Raw genomic sequence first — 23618 nt, forward strand, 5'->3', positions numbered from 1 at the left:
GGCTTCAGAGCGGCCTCCGGAGGAGAAGGTAAGATGCCTCCTGTGGCTGCGCCACAGGAGGGATCGCAACAAGGGGTGGGAGAGTGTTGTAAGGTTAACATAATGGTTTTGTTTGACCGAAGAAAACTGTAAATAAGGTTATTGCATTTCTTTTCTCTGCAAACTCAACTGTTCTGTGCTTTTTTTTTTTTTAATGTCTTATTAATCTAGTAGCAATTTATTGGGTATACAGTTCATTTGTGTCTTAGTACCTCTGAGCTGCAATTCTCAGAAGCAGAGCACTCTTCCTTATATAGTGATGGATGACCTCAGAGATGGTTTGGGTGTTTCTAGACACCTCTAGATGTTGTTTAAAGCATCTTGGGCTACAGAAATAATTTTGAATGAAAAATGTTATTTTATTTATTTATTTATTTATTAACTTTTAAACTTGTATACCACAGATCTAAAAGTGGTCTGACAAAAAACATTCATAAAATAATAACAATATAAACATAGACAATACACAAGTAAAATAAATATTGTGTCAATATCCATCTAATTTATAATTTACACTCCAGATTGTATACAGTAGTCTGCTCCCTACTGGATACATATCATCCAGGAAAGCTTGGGTAAACAAAATGCTTCCTGAATTTTAACATGGAAGATTCTTCCTTCAAACTATGTCGCAGAGAATTCCATATGATAGGACCTTGGACATACAGAAACCTTTCTTGAGATTCGTCTAAGCGAATAATTCCAGATGAAGCGACACTGAAAAGGACTTGACTTGCAGATCTTAGGGTTTGTGATGGACAATACAATTTTAGGGCTGCATTAAAGGTAGAGGGTGTGACACCATTTAACCCTTTAAAAACTAACATGAGAATTTTAAGGAAATTCTCCATTTAATGGGCAGCAAATGGAGGCCCTTCAGAAGAGGTGAGATATGCTCACAAAGGGGTAGATTTTAAAAGATGCACGCATGAGGTTATAACCACGCGCACAGCTGTACGCATTGCGGGCAGCATGTATTTTACAAAGCCACGCCCCCAGGCTGGATCCATACCCGCGGCCCCGCCCCGTAACGCCCCTCGATGTCGCGAAATCCCCCCCAGGAAAGCCCTGGGACTTACGCGCGTCCCAGGACTTGCACGCGCTGCCGAGCCTATGCAACATAGGCTCGGCACGTGCAGGGGGAGCTTGGGGCAGGTTTTCGGGGGGTATACGAGTATCTTATGCGCGTACTCCTTTGAAAATCTGCCCCATTGTTTTTTAAGAATTTGTGAAAATTAATTATGAATTTTTATTGAAATATTTTTCATAGTGTGGATACATTGGATGATTTTGTGTAGGAAACCTTTGAAGATCTGTGTATTATGCTCCCCTGAAGAAGCCGATTGCACGGCGAAACATGTTGGGAGTATGATTAAGTGAATTTGAACAATGGAGGAAATAAAATACAATGGTGTAAAGAGGGAGTGGAACAATTGTATTATACAGATTCTCTAAAAGGAATAATTTTTAATGGTATGTTTGAGTGTATGAATGTGTTTTTATGGTGAATATTTGTTATTTGCTCTATGTATCCAACTATGAATAGTAATTCAATGTTTTGTGAAGATTTTTGATAAAATGTTTTGTATACAACAATAAAAAATTTTTTCTAATGAACTTATATGTCACTATATATGATATGTTGGACTGAAGACAAGGCAAAGAACATCTGGAACAGGAACAAGGCAGGCTCAGCCCTCCACTGGACCTACATGTACCAATTAGACCCAGCAACGCAATGCTGGTCTCGAGAGTAGCTGTTAGGATTTGTGGTATGTGGGCCCCTGAGCAGAGGTGAGAGGTGGTACCGCCCATGGGGAGGAGCCCCATGAGCCTCACCGTCGGCAGACGAGATCTCAGCTACAGGGTGCGTAACACAGCAGGCACTTTAGATGAGGCAGAAAGAGAGAGAGAGAGAGAGGATGAGGGAAGCTGGAGAAGGTGACCCCAAGGGGGTGGAGCCACAGAGCATCAGTGAAAGAAGCTGATATCAGGAACAGCTTGGGAGTCCCAGAGTCTCTCTTGAGAATAAGGCAGGATGTCCTGCAGAGCGGGAAGTGTATAAAGGGATACACAGTCACTGTAATGTCTCAATGTCCATGAAGCGGGGTAACCCCGCGGGAGAGTTCTCTGTAGAGATGATTCGGTAATGGTCCACAGAATGGGGTACACTGAAGATGGTCCTCTTGTAGAGATGGTACGGTAATGGGCTGCAGAGCGAGGTACACCGAAGATGGTGCTCTTGTAGAGATGGTTCGGCAACACCGAAGAGGATCCTCTTATAGAGATGAATCAGTAATGGTCCGCGGAGCGGAGAACTCACAGAAGTAGTGAAGATTCCAAGGAAGCCCCAGGGAATGGGGCAGGCAGGAGTCCTAGGCGCAGGGCCCTCCAAGGAGCTGATAGCCAGCGATGAGGAATGGGCCCCCGAGGAGCGGTTACTCAGGGCATCTCATGCCAAGCAGCCAGAGCTGAAACGGAAGTCCATAGTGAGCATAGCAGAATTAGCAAGGAGGGAATTAGGTGCCAAGTTGTAGGAAGGCAGGGCCAGCTGGCTTAAGAGTCCATGAAGAATGACGTCATCCGGGGGTGACGCCCCCGAGGTTCCCGCCACGACGTGCTTAAGACTGGCCTGAGAGCGCGTGCACATGCCTAAGGAGTCCTGGGGACAGGATGGTGAATGGCAGCATCCATGCCATCCAGGGAGTTCCCAGGAACAGAGGCTGGAAGGCCAGCGATAGCTGGTGGAGGCTGCGAGTCTACCCCATGATGGCAGAGAGGTAAAACAAGAGGTAAGCAACAGCGGTCGCAGCGGTCTGCGACCGACGTGCGTAACAGTACCCCTCTTCTTATGGCCCCTCTCCGGGGGTTTGGGTTTTCTAGGGTGAGATGCATGGAACTGCGAATTGAGCTGAAGGCAGTTTCAAGCAAATAAAGCGGGTGCTGAGCCACACCTTGTCTCCAGGATTAAACTGTGGAGCTGCCCGATGATGGGCATCGTAAAACGTCTTGGACTTCTGGGCGGCGTGCTGCAGAAGTTGCTTAGTGTGGTCCCAAAGTTGATGTAACTCTTGTGCAGAAGCCTGCGCTGCCGGAGAAGATACAGACAGAGGTAATGGCAGAGGAGGCAGAGGTTGGCGTCCGTACACTACTTGGAAGGGTGAATACCTTTTGGATGCAGGCTGGTGGGAGTTTAAAGTGAACTCGTCCCAGGGTAGTAAATTGGACCAGTCTTTCTGCCGAGAGTTCACATAGGCCAGAATAAATTGCTTCAGGGTTCGGTTCATCCTCTCTGTCTGACCATTGGCCTGCGGGTGGTAGGCTGATGTAAGGTCCAAGGTGATGTCAAATATTTTACACAGGGACCTCCAAAACCTGGCCATAAATTGAACACCTCTATCTGAGAGTATGTGTCTTGGGATACAGTGGAGACGGAAGATGTGGCTAATGAACAACTTTGCTAATTCCAGCGCCAAAGGGAGCCCGGGTAATGCCACAAAGTGAACCATCTTTGAAAAATGATCCACGGTAACCAAATAGTGTTGTTGCCACTGGAAGAAGGGAGATCCACAATTATATCTGTGGCTATATGTATCCATGGCTCGCTGGGTGCAGGAAGAGGTTGTAGAAGCCCCCAGGGTCGGCCCGCCGGCAGCTTCTGACGAGCGCAAGTGGGACATGATTCCACATATGCTAGGGCGTCTTTCTTCATAGTTGGCCACCAATAGAACCTCTGCAGGGTGGAGAGAGTTCGAGCTTGTCCTGGGTGAACTGCCAGCAAGGAATCATGCACCCAGCAGAGGATCTTCTTCCGAAATTGTCGGGGAACTACCGTCTTCCCTGATGGTACCGTGAATGTGGAGGCGAGGAGAACCTTGTTAGGATCAATGATATGCCATGGGACATCTGGGACATCCTCTGTGATGAAGGACCGGGAGAGTGCATCGGCTCGAGTGTTCTTATCGGCAGGCCGGTATTGTAGTAGAAAATTGAATCAAGTAAAAAAGAGAGGCCAGCGGGCCTGCCTGTGGTTAAGGCGATGCGCATGGTGCAGGTACTTGAGGTTCTTGTGGTCAGTATATACCATGATCTGGTGCTGTGCTCCCTCGAGCCAGGGGCACCACTCTTTGAAGGCTAGTTGAATTGCCAGTAATTCCTTGTCCCCGATTCCATAATTACGCTCCGCCAGGGTGAAGCGTCGGGACGAGAACGAGCACAGCTGCAAGGTGTGATTGGCTGAATGCTGGCTGAGTACCTCACCAACACCGACGTCTGAAGCGTAGACTTCGACAATGAAGGGTCGTCTGGGGTCAGGATGACGTAAACATGGTTCCCGTAGGAATGCATCCTTGAGATCTTAAAAGGCAGCCATAGCCTCGGGTGACCACTGAGAGGGGTTGGCTCTCTTCTGAGTCATGGCCATGAGTGGAGCGGTTAGTGTAGAATAAGGAGGAATGAACGATCTGTAATAATTCGAAAACCCGAGAAATCTTCGGAGTGCTTTAAGACCCGTTGATGGAGGCCAATCACAAATACTTTTGGTTTTCTGTGGATCCATCCAGAAGCCCAGACTCGAAACCACATAGCCTAGAAATGGGATGGACTCCTGGTCAAAAGAACATTTCTCCATCTTAGCATATAGCTGGTTGTCCCTTAGGCATTGTAAGATGCTGTAGACATCCTTGTGATGGCTTTGGAGGTCTTGTGAGAAAACCAGAATGTCGTCCAGGTAGACTACTACGCAACGATAAAGCATGTCTCTGAAGACCTCGTTCATCATATTCTGAAACACCGCTGGAGCATTATAGAGGCCAAACGGCATTACCAGATATTCAAAATATCTGGTAACACCGTCACCGGTGTTAAATGTGGTTTTTCATTTGTCACCGTGACATATCCTGACCAAATTCTAAGCGCCCCTAAGGTCCAATTTGGTAAATATCTTGGCCTCGTGGAGTCTGTCAAAATGCTTGGAGATTAATGGCAAGGGATAGCGGTCCTTCTGGGTAATCTCGTTTAAGTCATGGTAACACAGACTTTGAGGAAATGGGAAAGTACCTGGAGGAAGAACTTAAAGGATGGGAGAATGAGAGAGATGTGGATCAGCAGTGGACCAATCTAAAAGGAGCAATCACCAAGGCAACTGCTCTATATGTTAGAAACATAAAGAAAAGCAAAAGAAAATTGAAACCTATCTGGTTCTCAAAGGAGGTGGCTGACAAAATTAAAGCTAAAAGAACAGCATTCAAGAAATATAAAGGATCCCAAAGGGAGGAGCACAAAGAAGAATATTTGTATCAACTGAGGGAGACGAAGAAAACAATCAAGTTGGCAAAAAATCAAGCAGAAGAGAGGATTGCCAAGGAGATAAAAAATGGTGACAAAACATTTTTCAGATACATCAGCGAAAAGAGAAAGGTCCAAAGTGGTATAGTGAAATTGAAAGGTGGTAATGATCAATGTGTGGAGACAGACGAAGAAATGGCAGAAATATTAAACGAATACTTCAGCTCTGTGTTCACTAAAGAAGACCCTGGAGAAGGACCATCTCTACACAACAAGAAACTGGAGGGAAGTGGAATAGATGAAAATCCTTTTGCAGTAGAAAATGTGTGGAAAGAGCTAAAGAACCTGAAAGTGGACAAAGCCATGGGGCCTGATGGGATTCATCCAAGGATATTGAGGGAGCTCAGAGATGTTCTAGCGGGTCCGCTGTGTGACCTGTTCAATAGATCCCTAGAAACGGGAGTGGTGCCGAGAGATTGGAGAAGAGCGGTGGTGGTCCCGCTTCACAAGAGTGGGAACAGGGAGGAGGCTGACAACTACAGGCCAGTTAGCCTCACTTCGGTGGTGGGAAAAGTAATGGAGTCTCTGCTGAAAGAGAGAATAGTGAACTATCTACAGTCCGGAGAATTGATGGACCAGAGGCAACATGGATTCACCAGGGGAAGATCCTGTCAGACAAATCTGATTGACTTTTTTGACTGGGTAACCAAGGAATTGGATCAAGGAAGAGCGCTCAATGTCATATACTTGGATTTCAGCAAAGCTTTTGATACGGTTCCGCACAGGAGACTGGTGAATAAAACGAGAAGCTTGGGAGTGAGTGACAAGGTGGTGACCTGGATTGCAAATTGGTTGACGGACAGAAGACAATGTGTGATGGTAAACGGAACCTTCTCTGAAGAGAGAGCGGTTTTAAGTGGTGTACCACAAGGATCGGTGTTGGGACCGGTCCTGTTCAATATCTTTGTGAGCGACATTGCGGACGGGATAGAAGGTAAGGTTTGTCTTTTTGCGGATGACACTAAGATCTGCAACAGAGTGGACACGCCGGAAGGAGTGGAGAGAATGAGACGGGATCTAAGGAAACTGGAAGAGTGGTCGAAGATATGGCAGCTGAGATTCAATGCCAAGAAGTGCAAAGTCATGCATATGGGGAGCGGAAATCCGAATGAACTGTATTCGATGGGGGGGGGAAAGGCTGACGTGCACGGAGCAGGAGAGGGACCTTGGGGTGATACTGTCTAATGATATGAAGTCTGCGAAACAATGCGACAAGGCGATAGCAAAAGCCAGAAGAATGCTGGGCTGCATAGAGAGAGGAATATCGAGTAAGAAAAGGGAAGTGATTATTCCCTTGTACAGGTCCTTGGTGAGGCCTCACCTGGAGTACTGTGTTCAGTTCTGGAGACCGTATCTACAAAAAGACAAAGACAAGATGGAAGCAGTACAGAGAAGGGCAACCAGGAAGGTGGAGGATCTTCATCGCATGACGTACGAGGAGAGATTGAAGAATCTAAATATGTACACCCTGGAGGAAAGGAGGAGCAGAGGTGATATGATACAGACTTTCAGATACTTGAAAGGTTTTAATGATCCAAAGGCAACGACAAACCTTTACCATAAGAAAAAAATCAGCAGAACCAGGGGTCACGATTTGAAGCTCCAGGGAGGAAGTTTCAGAACCAATGTCAGGAAGTATTTCTTCACGGAGAGGGTGGTGGATGCCTGGAATGCCCTTCCGGAGGAAGTGGTGAAGACCAGAACTGTGAAGTACTTCAAAGGGGAGTGGGATAAACACTGTGGATCCATAAAGTCAAGAGGCCGCCAATGAAGAGTAGGTGACTCGCCAGAATGATGGCTACTGCCTGGAGACAATACCCTTATTCAATAAACATACACATGGTTACTGTGACTCCAACATCACTCTAAGCTTCAACAGCAAGAGGAAATGTGGAAAAAAGGATTTGCACTCACAAAGACGGGAGTAGCTGGCTTGTTACGGCGGTTACTACCCCAAACCAAATATCCAAATTACTACCTCCACCTTCCTCTATTCCTGATGCCTTTCAACTAGCTTGATCACTCCATTCTTATACTTCACTTTCAATGCATATCCAGCATAGTTCTCTGCTTCAACAGCAGGGGAGAAGAAAAACTGTTACTTCACACATCCAGCAGAGCTCTCTGCTTAAACGGCAGGGGAGAAGAAAAACTGATACTTCACGCATATCCAGCATAACTTCAATGGCAGGGGAGAAGAAAAAAGGGTTCGCACTCACAAAGCGGGGAGTAGCTGGCTTGTTATGGCGGTTACTACCCCAAACCAAATGTACCTGATACTTCACTCTCGACGCATATCCAGCATGGCTCTCTGCTTCAACGGCATGGGAGAAAGACTGATACATCACGAATTTCCAGCATAGCTCTCTGCTTCAATGGCAGGGGAAAAGAAAAACTGATACTTCACGCATATCCAGCATAACTTCAACGGCAGGGGAGAAGAAAAAAGGATTCACACTCACAAAGCGGGGAGTAGCTGGCTTGTTACGGCGGTTACTACCCCAAACCAAATGTGCCTGATACTTCACTTTCGATGCATATCCAGCATAGCTCTCTGCTTCAACGGCAGGGGAGAAGAAAAAAACTGATACCTCACGCATATCCAGCATAGCTCCCTGCTTCAACGGCAGGGGAGAAGATAAACAACCAATAAGGGCTGTATAACATAATCTGGGTAAAAACAAATAAGCATGGGTGTAGCTTGCTTATTGCGGCGGTTACTACCCCTACTACCTCTAACTAATCAAGCTAGATATTTCACTTGGATGCAGCTCCATCACCGCTCTCTACATTAATGGCGGGGGTGGAAGGGAATTAGAACCAAGAGCTAAGAGAAACAGATAAGTATGAGAGAAAAAATGAGGGAAGCTTGCTGGGCAGACTGGATGGGCCATTTGGTCGTCTTCTGCCGTCATTTCTATGTTTCTATGTTTCTATGTAATCTATACACGGCTGGAGTGAAACATCCTTTTTTCCTACAAAAAAGAACCCTGTTCCAGCGGGAGATTTGGAAGGCCGAATGAAGCCTTTTGCCAAATTTTCTCGTATGTATTCTGACATGGCATTAGTCTCAGTCAATGAAAGTGGATAAACCCTTCCTCGGGGATTCTCAGTGTTAGGCAGGAAATTAATTGCACAATCAAATGAGCGGTGAGGAGGTAAAGTGTCCGCAGCTTTTTTTGAATATACGTCCGCAAAGGAGGAGTACTGCAGCGGGAGACCTGGAAGGGATGTCAAAATGGTCAGACAAGATATCGGGGTCACGACCTCCAAACATCTTTTATGGCAAGAGCTGCCCCATTGGGACAATTGTAGGGTGCTCCAGTCGAATTGTGGCATGTGTATTTTTAACCACGGCAGACCAAGGACCACAGGGTGTATTGCTTTGTCCAGTACCAGAAAGGATTTTGTCTCCATGTGCAGGGATCTGGTACGGAGTCAAATGGGAATCGTGGAGAAAGTAACTTCGCCTGGGAGCGGTTCGCCATGAATAGAGGCGAGCAGTAATGGCGTTGGCATACAGATGGTGGGAATCCGAAGGTGCTCCACAAGTTGTCAGAGAATAAAATTTCCACCAGCCCCGGAGTCCACCAATGCCAGGGTGTAGAATTCCTGAGCATCCAAAGTAATCGAGACAGGCAGAGTTAACGGAAGAGAGGGTGAGGTCAGGCCTAGGAGAAGTCTGTTGGCAGAACCTAGGCCTGGGAGTTTCCCAGACAGAGTGGACAGGAAGGTATCGCGTGTGCTGATTGCCCACAATACATACAAAGTCCTGATCTTTGACGACTATGTCTTTCTTTAGAGGACAGATGACTACGGCCCAGTTGCATCAGCTCTTCTTCGGTGTTCTGTGTGGTAGTGGTCAGAGTAGGTGGCATTGAATGAATGCGGATAGCCCCTGAAGCCATATTCTTGGATCCTCTAGCCTTGTGCGAATGCTTCTGAAGATGGTGGTCAATGCGAGTGGCGAGATCAATAAGGGAATCCAAGGCCTCAGGGCATTCTCATGCTGCTAATTCATCCTTGATTCGCGAGCTTAGACCTTCGAGGAATATAGCACACAAGCAGCCCGGGTCCCAGTGCAGTTCAGACGAGAGAGTCCTAAACTCAATGACATAGTCAGTTAGGGATCTGGAACCTTGTTGCAGATGCAGGAGCGTAGACCTGGAGATGGCCTTTCGACCTGGGTTGTCAAAGACGGAGCGAAATAGGGCAAGGAAGCCCAGTAGATCTTGGAGGACTGGATCTGTTCGCTCCCAAAGGGGTGACACCAAGGCCAAAGCTTTTCCATCCAAAAGGGACAAAATGTATGTTGTTTTGGAAACTACATCAGGGAAATATGCAGGCTGTAAAGAAAAGTGCATGTTGCATTGGTTCAAGAAGCCCCTACACAACAAGGGGTCACCTGCAAAATGAGGGGGTGCTGGCAAGGGCACTGTTGGACAGAATGGTAAAAAACACATCCAAATATTCAAGGTGACTGGTATCATTAAATCAATAATCACACTGTGGAACCACATATGCAAATTCTCATTCTTGTATATATCTATATTTGTAGGACCTCTGAGCTACATGAGTTTGTTACACCTACAGACTCATTTAAGTAGTGTACAGGTCCAAATTGCTTTAATTAATTACGAGGTCAATTTTTGAAAATTTTTTAATATAAATTTTGCAGTTTTTCTTAAAATGTTTTATAGACCCAAAACGTTGTAGGCTGTTTCACACATGTATTTCTGTCAAATCACTTAATCACAACTAAATCTGCACAAAAACCCCTCCCAACAAGCATCACTTTTCTAGCTAAGCTACTATATGTCTATCACCACGTATATGAATCGCTCGCCAGCGGGTATGCCGATAAGATCCGGAAGACGGGACAAGGAAAAGGCAAGTGCTGGGGATCCTAAAATGGCGGCGGCCCCAACGACATCAGGGTCTAGAGGCCCAGAGCCGGATCTGACAGAAAATTTTAAGATGATCCTTACGGAGGCACTGGATTCCAGATTGGGGGCCATCTCTACCCAGATCGCGGATGTTAAATCGGCCCTGGACGAAATTAACCCACGCTTCGACAGATTGGAGGGACGAGTGAGCCTTGTCGAGGATGATACACTGGCCCTCACGGGCAAAATCGCGGCTCTGGAAAAGCGGGTGGAAGCGCAATCCTCCAAGCTAGAGGATTTAGAAAACAGGGCTAGAAGATCCAACATTCGCATAATGGGCCTTCCGGAATCTTTAGTGGAAAGCAATTTAGGGTCCTTCCTGGAGAGCTGGCTACCAGACGCTCTGCATCTACCGGAGCTCACCACTTCCTTTAGAGTGGAAAGAGCGCATAGGTTGGGCCAACGTAAGGAAGGGGACAACCGACCGAGGATGGTAATCCTAAAAGTTCTTAACTTTGCTCACAAACAAGCTTTAATTCAAGCTTACCGTAAAGTACCGGACCTGGCGTATGATGGCACAAAGATCCGTCTGTTTCAAGACTATTCAGCGAAAGTTTCTGGCCTCCGACGGAGCTTTTCCCCCATATGCTCCACGCTATTTGAAAAACAGATCCGATTCACTTTGCAGTTCCCAGCCCATCTAAAAGTTTGGCACGAGAACCAAATCTCCTTCTTTGAGTCTCCGGAGGACGCTCAGAAATTTGTGACGACGACCTTGCAAAAGTGAAGCGAAGAAATCAGCGGCCATTTTGGCAGTTTGGCGGGGAACCGCCATGCTTATTTTTCTCTGTAGCAGTACACTTGCCCGAATTAAGTGAGAGAGCGGGCGGTAGTATTGCTATTTCAAAATGGATCGGTTCCAGACTGACTCATTGTGATCCACCTAGACTGTTTGAAGCGGCACAAAGAGGCGCAGGGTTTAAGGAACAGCGGATCCGGAGCTGCAGGCTTGTCGGCTGTGTAACTTTTTTCTTTTTCTCTTGGAGTCTTCTTCGAGTGTCCGGTCATGAAGTTTTTCTTAATTTACCACGCAGCCTGCTTCCCTATAATCAGCATCTTGGAAAGGAGATGAGATGAACGTTGGGGAGTTACAGTGGAAACTGATGTACAGTGGGTTGTTTTTCACATTGTCTTTTTCCTTTTTTCTTTCTTTTGAATATCTCTCACCCCGAATAGAGGGTTGGGAGGGGGGTCGGAAAGGGGCACCTGACCACATGCAACAGTGATCTCTTCCCCGTTTTGAAGGGGATTTATCTAAGATGAACGCTTCTACCCCGGGGTTAGGGGGCGAAGCACGGACTATAGTGTTATGTTTTGGTTGTTTAAGGTTCTATACCGGTGAATGTTGGGGGGGGTATGGTGCGGGAGATGAGAAGAGGGTTGGGAGGGTGGGGAGGTGGGGGGGTTGTGTGAGAGTAAAGCAACTGTTATATCAAACAAATTTTCAGAAGTATGTGTGTGTAGGTGGTAGAGATAGGGGGGGCATGGCTGAGGCTGAGGGGTATGATTCAGTGCTGGTTTTTCTCTGGGACTTCTTATTTGGACACGGGGTTGTGGGGAATTCACATGCTTTTCTTTTCTCAGTCAGACACACGAGGTGCGGTCAATTAATAGGCATAGTAGTGGAGATTATTCCTCCTATATTAAGCCAGACGGCCCAGCATGATGGTGGCTGACACCAGAATAATTTCTTGGAATGTAAACGGGCTGGGATCGCCGGTTAAGAGATACAAAATACTCAAACAACTCAAATCCCATAAGCCCACCGTTGCCTGTATACAGGAAACCCATCTCACTGCAATAGAAAGTGGTAAGCTCAAGAGGGACTGGGTGGGAGATTGTTATTATAACCCAGCGATGGGGAAAAAAGGCGGGGTGGCTATTCTAGTAAATAAGACTGCCTCCTTTACAGCATCCAACATAGTGCGGGACGAGGAAGGCAAATTTATTTTGGTGATGGGGCTTCTCAATGGTCGGGAAGTGACTGTGTGCAGTATCTATGCGCCTAATGCCTACACGCATTCCTTTTTCACCTATGTATTGGAACAGCTTGTTGATCATGCAAGGGGATACGTGTTCGTGGCAGGTGACTTTAATTTACCAGCTGACCCAAGTATGGATAAGACTCCCCAAGGGCATGTGGTCCCGAGCAGAAGAGGGAAGGGTGTCCCCTTCTTGTGTTCAGAGTTTTCTCTCTTGGACACGTGGCGCACGCTACATCCAACAGAGAAAGATTATACACATATCTCCAGGGCGCACGCTTCTCTCTCACGTATTGATTACATACTTACTCCGAGAGAGGGGCTTCACTTGGTTTCAGATGCAGCGATTGGACCGCAGGGGGTCTCTGACCATGCAATGATCTGGGTGGATGTACACTTTCACAATCATGATAGGGGGGAAAGGATGTGGAGATTCCCAGGATTTCTCAGTTCGGATCAATCTTTTAAGACTTTTCTCCAACAGAAATGGACGGAGTTTGCCAAAAATAATAGTCAACACACCTCGAACCCGGAGTTATTTTGGGAAATGGCTAAGGTCGTATTAAGAGGGGAAATTATCTCATTTGTGGCTGCCCGCTCAAGGACTATCAATAACAAAATCCTGGAATTAGAAACCAAATTGGGTAGTCTCAAGCGGGAATTCACATCGCACCCTTCCCCAACTTCTCAAAGGGCCTACTTCGCGGCTTTGAGGGATTTGAATTGTGTTTTACATCAGCGGGCACAGAGGGCATTCCAGGTGTCTGAGCGGAACTTTTTCAGATATGGAAATAAGGCAGGGAAACATTTAGCGAACCTGGTCAGGGCCCACAGGGGCAAGACCTTTATCCCGGCCATGAAAACACGGTCAGGTACCAAGGTCACCACCCGAAAAGATATATGTGAAGTGTTCCGCCAGTATTATGAACAGTTATATACTGATGATGTGCCAGGGGAAGCGAGGGAAGAGGAATCTTTCTTTGAAGGTCTCCATTTACCCAGTATGACGAAGGCCCAATTACTGTTCCTTAACAGACCCATATTACCCTTGGAGGTCCTAGATGCTATCTCCACGAGTAAAAAGGGGAAGTCGCCTGGTCCAGATGGCTTCTCCTTTGATTTTTATAAGATTTTACAACACCATCTAGTTGACCATTTGACGGATTTTTTCAATGATGCAGTCACCAAAGGGGCATTTCCTAATCTCCTTAATACTGCCTATATTACTGTACTCCCCAAACCGGGTAAAGATCCGTTATGCCCTGCGTCATACCGCCCAATATCCTTGTTAAACTGCGACTTAAAGATATTGGCGAAGCTATTGGCCAATAGATTAAACTTGATACTGCCGCACCTTATCTCTGTCCATCAGGTCGGGTTCGTTAAAAATAGGCCAGCCTGTACACATATCATTAAACTGTTGACCGCAATGGCTTCCTCAATTTCCCAAGGCTCTCCAGCTCTAGTGATTGGTCTAGATTCGGAAAAGGCATTCGATCGTGTGTCCTGGCCATATCTTTTCTCTGTGCTGCAAATATATGGTTTTGAGGGAAACTTCTTGGCATACATCCACATGCTATATGCACAACCCAAATCACATATCATGGCTAATGGCTCCAAATCAGGGGAGGTGCTTATTCAGAGAGGAGTGCGGCAGGGATGCCCCCTCTCCCCGCTTTTGTACATTTTGGCCATAGACCCCCTTCTTAGAAAAATAGCGAGCTCGCCGCTCATACGTGGCTTTGGCACGGACCCTCAAGTGTTCTCGATTGCCGCGTTTGCAGATGACATTTTAATTTATCTTACGGACCCTCAATATTCTTTAACTCCCTTGTTGGGAATATTGGAGAGCTATGGGGAATTTGCAGGGCTCCGGATAAATAAGGATAAATCGGAGGCCCTAGACGTAGGGGGCCGTGTGCAATCACACTGGCAGGGCCATTTCCCTCTCAAATGGGTGTCCACAACTATGAAATACTTGGGCATCCGAATCCCTTCAGAGGTACGGGCCTTTCATAGTTTAAACGTTGACCCACTTATGGAGAAGACGTCCTTATTGCTTAAAAAATGGCAAGGGCTACCTTTATCAATCTCGGGCCGAATTCAACTCATTAAAATGATGATATTACCTAGATGGCTGTACGTCTTGCAGATGTCCCCATTATGGCTAACAGGTAGGGAGTGTAGGGGGGTCAACGCCTTATTTCGGAAGTTTATATGGAATGGGCGCAAAGCCCGTTTATCATTTACGATTCTTACACAATCCCCCAATAAAGGGGGCCTGGGATGCCCTAACCTGCGAAGATACAATTTAGCATGCCTGCTGCGTCATGTAAAAGATATATTGGGCGATACGTCTCATTACACTCCCCTCAAGCTCCTTTGCTCTTGGTGGCACCGACAAACGTTAAACCCATTACTGCAACTCCCTAGAGCCCACTTGCCAACAGTACTTGAGACACAGCCATTACTAATGGCTTGCCACAAGGCCTGGGCTTACTTGTGCGCGCAGGCGCAGCTTCCATCAAAGATTACTCCATTTCTAACTATTTGCAGTAATCCTATATTCCCACCAGCAATGACCGCCTCCACCTTTCATAAATGGAAGGAGAAGGGACTGGTGTGGCTATATCAATGTGGGTCATTGGAAACGAATCAACCCTACTCCTTTCTTGAATTGCAACAACTTTATGGTCTGTCCCCACTAGACCACTTTGCCTATAGACAACTCCGAGGTTTCTGCCACGCGCATAAGATGTTCTCGGGGGGACCTATTCCATTCGGGGTTGTCCATAAAATTCTCCCAGTTCATAAACCACAAAGGGTCACTGTTGCCGCTTTTACTCACTCTTTAATATTGGGTTTTCCGATGGATACTACAGGTAACGGTTGGCAACAGTGGTCAAGGTGGTCCGAGTTCACACTCTCCGGCCAGGAGTATTTAAAGTGTTTTGAGCGGATTCACGAATGGTCAGAGAATGTATTATACAGGGAAATTCAATTTAAGTTCCTGAGAAGGTATTATATACCGTCTGACAGAGCATTTTTGGCTCATATAACAGATTCACCTATCTGCCCGAAGTGCAAAGTGGAGACAGGAACTTATATACATCAATTTTGGATTTGTAGAGAAATTTCTCCTTTCTGGAAGGAGTTGATTGGTACCTGTAGCTCCCTGCTAGCTCTGAGTCTCCCTGTTGACCCACTCCTCTGGTTATTTGGAATAAACCGCCAGGGGGTTCTCGGCATGGGAAAATCGGGGTTGCAGTTCATCCGTAGAGTAAGCTTGACTGGTAAGAAGGCCATCTTAGCTTGTTGGACAACAGCGGAAGCTCCTCAACACGAGTTGTGGTTTAGGCTTCTGATCAAACTGTTTACCTTGGAATATACTTGTGCGCAAGTGGCTTCAACTACAAAAATGAAGCTCATGGGAAATATCTGGAAACCATTGGAGACATATCTAAGACCCAACATTGTCCCTTGAATGGGGTTCTGGTTCTGGCTTGTCTATGCCAACTGCTATGAGCCCCTGGCTTCATGCTCTCCTGCTTATAGTTAGACTTATACTGACAATTACACTTACTGAAATGTCTAAATTCAGTTTGGTACTTGCTCTGGCACATCACTCTCTCCACATTACACTCACACAGGTTTGGAAGGTGGGAGGGAGGGGGGAGGTAGGGGTGAGGGTATTGGGAATAGTTGACTTTCTGTCATGTCTGGATGAGTAGGAATGCTTATAATACTGGGTGATGTTTGGAATGAGGGTTTGTTCTGACTAGATGCATTGATCTACACGAGGATTCTCTCTTGAATAATCATCTCATTCCAGGGCATACCTGGATCCAGTTTTATGTATAACATTTTTTCTTATCTGATCAAAGTGGATGGAAGCCTCTGATCAAATGTGATTTACTGTGTTATCTGATATTGAGGTTATTTTTGTGTAATGGTTATATCATCGTGTGAGTAATTGTATGTTTATGTAACTTTTTTTACAAAAGTTAATAAAAAATAAGTTACAAAAAAAAAAAAAATGGTGCGGGCCATCTAGTGCTCCTACCATGTGACAGGGGCTGGCCAATGGCATGGATACCCTGTCACATGGTAAGGGCAAAGGGCCATCGGCGCCATTTTGACTAGTGGCAGCCGACGGCCCGGGAGCGGGAGATCGCTCCCAGGACCCCCACTGGACCACCAGGTACCTCTAAAAAGTTTTTTTGGGGGGGGGGGTCAGAAGGGTGGGGGAAGCTAAGGGATTAGTTTTAAAGGGTCGGGGTGGGTTTCTTGTTTATCGGCACGGGCGCAGCCGATAAACAAAACCGCGATCGGGCCGGATGAAAAAAAAAAACCACGATGTGAATTGGAACCGGAATACGAACCGGTTCCGATTCACATCTCTAATTCCTATAGATTCATTTATGAAACAGCTGCGCTGCCTATCCCCGAGCCTGACCTTCCCACCCCTTCCCCTAACCTTCCCCCCCTCCAGCCCTACTCTAAACCCCCCAGACCTTTATTTAAACTTTTGCGCACATAACCCTTTTAAAATCCGGCCCATAATTTATTTGAAAGATTCATTAATAATTGACTCTAACGCATTACTTCCTCTTAAAGGTCTTCCATCCCCCTCTACCCCTGAGGGATGTCCAGGTGGATTTTAACCCTTTAGACCTAGTTAGCTGTCCCAACTGGGAGGAGAGTATTCCTCTTAACTGAACCCCACTCTTTTGTACCCGAGTACCTAAAACTAGGGATGTGAATCGTTTTAGGACGATTAAAATTATCGTCCGATAATTTTAATATCGTCTTAAACCGTTATGGAACACAATACAATAGAGATTCTAACGATTTATCGTTATAAATCGTTAGAATCGTGAGCCGGCACACTAAAACCCCCTAAAACCCACCCCCGACCCTTTAAATTAAATCCCCCACCCTCCCGAACCCCCCCAAATGAGTTAAATAACCTGCGGGTCCAGCGGCGGTCCGGAACGGCAGCGGTCCGGAACGGGCTCCTGCTCCTCAATCTTGTTGTCTTCAGCCGGCGCCATTTTCCAAAATGGCGGCGAAAAATGGCGGCGGCCATAGACGAACACGATTGGACGGCAGGAGGTCCTTCCGGACCCCCGCTGGACTTTTGGCAAGTCTCGTGGGGGTCAGGAGGCCCCCCACAAGCTGGCCAAAAGTTCCTGGAGGTCCAGCGGGGGTCAGGGAGCGATTTCCCGCTGCGAATCGTTTTCGTACGGAAAATGGCGCCGGCAGGAGATCGACTGCAGGAGGTCGTTCAGCGAGGCGCTGGAACCCTCGCTGAACGACCTCCTGCAGTCGATCTCCTGCCGGCGCCATTTTCCGTACGAAAACGATTCGCGGCGGGAAATCGCTCCCTGACCCCCGCTGGACCTCCAGGAACTTTTGGCTAGCTTGTGGGGGGCCTCCTGACCCCCACGAGACTTGCCAAAAGTCCAGCGGGGGTCCGGAAGGACCTCCTGCCGTCCAATCGTGTTCGTCTATGGCCGCCGCCATTTTTCGCCGCCATTTTGGAAAATGGCGCCGGCTGAAGACAACAAGATTGAGGAGCAGGAGCCCGTTCCAGACCGCTGCCGTTCCGGACCGCCGCTGGACCCGCAGGTTATTTAAGTCATTTGGGGGGGGTTCGGGAGGGTGGGGGATTTAATTTAAAGGGTCGGGGGTGGGTTTTAGGGGGTTTTAATGTGCCGGTTTTGCGATTTTTAGATTTTTAGATTTTTCACGATTTTTCACGATATTTTACCCCCCCAAACGGCAACAATACGATTCCCTCCCCCTCCCAGCCGAAATCGATCGTTAAGACGATCGAGGACACGATTCACATCCCTACCTAAAACATCAAATTGTCATACTCAGCCACTGAAAGTGGGAGGGTTGCCACACACAAAGGGGGGCATTAAACTTGAAGTTATTTTTCTATGCAAGATTTCACCACACTGTACTATTGAAGCCTAACAAATATTTGATGTTTCTATCATATCCTCACGTTCCCCTCTTTCCTACAGCATATTCATTTGTGTGCCTTAAGATCCTCTTTTCGGAGTTTCTGTTTCAGGCCTTTTAGCATTTTAGTAGCCCTATTCTCAACTGCTTCCATCCCCTCAGATCTCTTTTCCAGTCTTTATTTTTTTTTCACCCTTTCTGGTGTGTGTCTAATGTTATACACCACTCTTATCTGAAATAAAGAGCCTCTTGGTCCATTATTAATAGACAAATTTGCTCTGTCCCCCTCCACATTTCTCTGTGTTAAGGCTCCTGTCTCTGTCTGCAGTGAGAGCTGTGGTCCTGGGTTCCGGAAGGCCATTCTGGAAGGGCAACCTGCCTGCTGCTTTGACTGCATCCCCTGCTCCAAAGAAGAGTTTAGTAACCAAACCGGTGAGTGCTATGACGTCCACTCAGTAGTGAGCATATTTAGAAGGATGGAGGGATGGTATTAGAGTTAGGAAGTGCTAGGAGAGCGGTTCCACTTCCAAGGAGAATGTGTGTTCTTGGACCATGGCTCGACCCCAGAGGAACTCCGAAGAGGTGCCGAGGCAGGCGGGGCATGGGCAGGACAGGAGCAAGGCTGGACTGAAGACAAGCAATGGAATCCAGAACAGGAACAAGGCTGGGCCCGGCCTCTGATGGACCTGCACACACCAGTGTGACCAGGCACTACAATGCTGGTCTCGAGTGTAGCCCTCCAGCCACTCAAAAGCCCTTTCGGACCCACCGCTTGGGAACGACGAGTGCATGAGGCCAGACGGAGGCTGAGGGCAGGAATATGAAGACACAGACGAAGACTCGGAAACTCAGGGGATTCAGACATAGACGCGGATGCTAGACAAGGACTTGGATACTCAGGCGAGGACTTGGATACTCAGGAGTTTCAAGCAAGGATTCGGGTTACTCAGGAGTTTCAATTAAGGATTCAGAAGATAGGCGAAAGCATTGGGCGAGCACTGCCTCGTAGTGCGCCCTACACAACCACCTGTAGCTGGTTGCGGACCACGCTGATGCGGAGCACGTACTGGCAGAGTCTTGGGCATTGACAGATGCAGACACAAGGGGACTCCGTAGCCCAGGAACAAGATATGCAGCAACAAGCTAAGACAGAAGTCTCCCAGAGGCTTGCACTGCAGCAAAGAAGGAGGCCTTGTACCACGAAACGCCCTACACAGCAATCCCGTGGGCTGGTCATGGACCACGACATGGCACACCAGGAAAGGTGAGTACAAGGAACCTAGGAAATGGATGCAGAAGTGAAGACAGAGGCGTCAGGATCAAGGTAACAGGAACATGGAGTTTCTGAAACATCATGATGTGGAACAGGATTACTGGAACATCAAGGCTTTCAGGAACGAACTCACAGGACAGTGGGGCATCTGGACATGGAACATCAGGAATGAAGGCTCAGACGAAGACAAAGGAGCTCCAACAGGAAACACGGGATCTTGAAGAAGCAATGGACCTCAGAAAACTTCTGGAGCGAAGGTCTGGACATCCAGGAGCGAACTGGCTCCTTGCGAGGGCCACGAGAGACTGGCACAGGGCCCCTTCTATAGGGCTGAAGCAGGACTGGTGGATGACATCATTTTCAAGGGCCGCGGGGCTTTTCCCGCCACTGGTCCTTTAAATACCGATGGGAGGCGTGCACCCATGCCTTTGGTGAGCAGGAGAGAGACAGAGACGATGGTGGCGTCCCTACCACGTGGAAGGCCCAACGAGGAAGTGGCTCCCTGCCACTCGGATGGAGCAGAGGCACCGGCAGAAGCAGGCATTGGCAGTGACAGCTTCCCTGCTGTCTGAAGACCCCGGCAGCGGCACCAGCCGTGAAGAGGACTCATCGGGCGGAGCAGGAGCAGGAGCTTCAGCCGTGGAGGAAGGCTCCCGATGGCGGCACCAGGACCACGGGGGAGCCAGGACGCAGCGGCACGGCTTGCCACGAGGGAATGGCGTCAGTGGCCCGACTGGCTGCAGATGTAGGGACCTGACCAAGCTCGTCGTGGTTCATAACAATTAGAGGGTACAATGGTTCTGTCTAGGTCAGTTTACAGGACAAAAGTATTACAGAGTATGCAGTTACAGTTCCGAGCAAATGTTTAAAGACCAACATGTTCCAGCATATTTATGAAAATCATAAAAAGTAGATTTTCTAGTGAAGAATTGCCTTGTGTTTTATTTATTTATTTATTTAAAAAAAATTTTACATTTGCAATCCAACATACTCAGTGGGGTACAAGAAACATACATAAGAAAAAGATATCTTCCAACTGATATCAATAAATGAAAAATTGAATTACATACCAAACATTGTCCTTAGTCAAACTGAGTTGAAGCACCAACTTAGTAGAAGCACAGACAACATTGTCGAAAGAAACCATTGCTACAAACCCCGAAGTTAAAAGGAGGACTGCAGGAAGGTGTTATTCCTTAGTTACAAACAGTAAATTAATCCCACTTCATTGCAAAAAAGCTTGCCTAAAAAATAAAGTTTACACCATCTTACTGAATGTTTGAATGCACTAAAACATACTTATATCTCCTGTGATGTTTCCTTGAGTGGAAGTCCCTCAAAGGTTTGTAGATCTTACATAATTAATGATGAAAGATCTTCATGAAGATACCTATGAAGAACGAGAAGATAACAATCTATATCTATGATATGTATGGTGTTATCTGTCTTTTGGAGGGGTCTGATTTGGATACACCAGTAGCCAGCAGGGAGTGATCTCCATCATATGACACACATACTATGCAAACCTACACATCCTTGGGCAACACAGTGGCAATGACTGATAGAGTAAAGGGGTCTGGAAGACTACATGAGAGTAGACATCAGCAAACTTGCAAATATGTGGTGAGACAGGGAATGAGTCTGAGGGTCAGACAGGGGGGATAGACATGGGTACTGGGATCATTCATATTTATTACCTGTTGAAAATTCATTGGGTGTCAGCAGATAATATTCATTATCTCAGTTCTTTTGGATGGTTGAATAGAAAAATAACACATTTGAAAGTATTCTTCATTGCATGAGACTAGTGAGGAAACAAATATTGCAAGCCTTTTGTACATGAAGTTCTACAATAAAATGTTCAAGGGATACTGTGTCCATTTAGACTTTACTGTATGAATTTCACCAGCTGGACAATAAGTCTTTTTTCATTTGCCAAAGTTTAATCTAACTTATTAATTTACAAATTACCTTTCAATTTGTAAATGAATACTGAAAGCAGGATTCAAAATAGAAAGCCTCCACAAGCAAGTTACATTGAAAAAACTGCAACTTCAATTCAATCATAACAAATAATAAACAAAATAATAATGCCTCTAAAATCAAGCTACATATGTATATATTATAATTCAACAAGACGATAGTTACAAATAAGATGGGAAAAGGTAAAGAATCTCTAAAGATGAATGATTCTCCCTTTATGATTTTCCTCATCATAGCCAGATCTGGAATTGCTTCTTCCTACAGATGCCAAGGAGTGTATGAAGTGCCCTGAAGACCAATGGCCCACCAAGAGACAAGATGGATGCCAGAAGAAGACCATCGAATTTCTGTCCTATCTAGAACCCTTGGGTATGGTCCTGGCAGTTATCTCTGTGCTTGGTGCCATGATGTCAGCCGCCATCCTTGTTATCTTCATCCAGAACCGCAACACACCAGTTGTGAAAGCAAACAACCGTGAACTCAGCTACCTCCTGTTATTAGCCCTCATCCTGTCCTTCGGGTGCTCATTAATATTCATAGGCCACCCCATGACATTGACATGCACGGTGCAACAGATGACATTTGGAATTGTATTCGCCATCTGCATCTCTTGCCTCCTGGCCAAGACCATCATGGTGGTCATAGCCTTCAATGCCACCAAGCCAACCAGCAACCTAAAGTTATTGGTGGGACCACGGCTGTCCAATGCCCTGGTATTCACCTGCAGCCTGATCCAGGTCCTCATCTGTGTCTCTTGGCTGATCATGGCTCCTCCATTTTACCAAATGAACATGAAATCCCAAATGGGAAAGATAGTCCTTGAATGCAATGAAGGGTCATTATTTGAATTTTGCCTCATGCTGGGATACATGGGCTTCTTGGCTACTATCAGCTTCATTGTAGCTTTTTTAGCTAGAAAGTTGCCTGACAACTTTAATGATGCTAAGTTCATCACCTTTAGCATGATTATATTCATTGCTGTTTGGCTTTCTTTCATTCCTGCTTATCTAAGCACAACAGGAAAATGCACAGTGGCTGTGGAAATATTTGCAATTTTGACCTCCAGTGTTGGGTTGTTGGGTTGTATATTCTTCCCTAAATGTTATATCATCCTAATCAGACCAGACATGAACACCAAGGAATTCCTAATGGGGAAGGCCACAGGGAGCCATACGAAAACAAAGTAATTGCATTGTAGCATATTGATTAATAAATATCTCAGTTTACATGATGTAATCTTTTTTATGAAAATAAGTTTTCTTGTAGCAGTAGCACTAGTAAATTGAAAAAGAACTTTGCTCATAGCTGATCTAAAAAATTGACCCCTCTGTGAATTTGAACATTAGAACGTAAAGATAATATAATCTCTGCCAATCTAGTTCTACCTGAGATTGTAAACACTTCCCTTAAAATTTATAAAGCATGGTGGCATGTCTGATAGATAAATCGCTATCCAAAGTTTGCGTGACCCAGACTACATCCTTACGTTCACTTCATCCTTTTTCACAGCCATTTCTTTCTCTCATCCTGTAAACCGGGATTTACCTGTTACACTCGGTGGACTGAAAGCTCATTCCATGGCCCGAGGCCCATACATGTCTGCTGGCCCTGGCCGCATGGTCTTCCAATGCTGCATCACCCCGGCTGCTTCTGATTGCCCCCGCATGGCTTCATTCTGACAGCACGGGAGGAAGCCATGCCATGCTGTTCCAGCCATCCTCTCCTCAGTGCAACAAGATGCTGCGGGAAAATCAGGGCTGAGCTACCCTCCCAGAATCCATCTCCTCCTCCTCTCTATGGGGTAGATTTTCAAAGCAGAGTGTATGTGTCCATGTATGCGCGGTTCCCAGAGCGTACACATGTATGCACATGTTATAAAATCGGATGACCACGTGCACATGCATGTCAGATTTTAAAATGCGTGCATGCATGTGTGGGTGGCACATGCAGATGGGGTAAATTTTCATAAAACACGCGTGGCGACACAATCGGGCCTTCCCCAGATCCTTAGCCCCCTAACTACACTTCCTATCTCTTCCCCTCTTCTTCCCACCCCTTAACCCAACCTTCCTTTCC

General features: G+C 46.5%; 1 protein-coding gene across 1 annotated transcript; it reads left to right on the forward strand.

Annotated features, from left to right (window-relative positions):
* Positions 1-2396: 2396 nt before the first annotated feature.
* Positions 2397-22729, forward strand: LOC115080250 (vomeronasal type-2 receptor 26-like). Its single transcript, XM_029584406.1, has 3 exons — positions 2397-2528; positions 18595-18718; positions 21807-22729. Exons 1-3 carry the CDS (start codon positions 2397-2399, stop codon positions 22727-22729), a joined length of 1179 nt encoding a protein of 392 aa, XP_029440266.1.
* Positions 22730-23618: the final 889 nt, after the last annotated feature.

Source organism: Rhinatrema bivittatum, chromosome 19, assembly GCF_901001135.1.
Source record: "Rhinatrema bivittatum chromosome 19, aRhiBiv1.1, whole genome shotgun sequence".
NCBI classification, from domain to species: Eukaryota; Metazoa; Chordata; class Amphibia; order Gymnophiona; family Rhinatrematidae; genus Rhinatrema; species Rhinatrema bivittatum.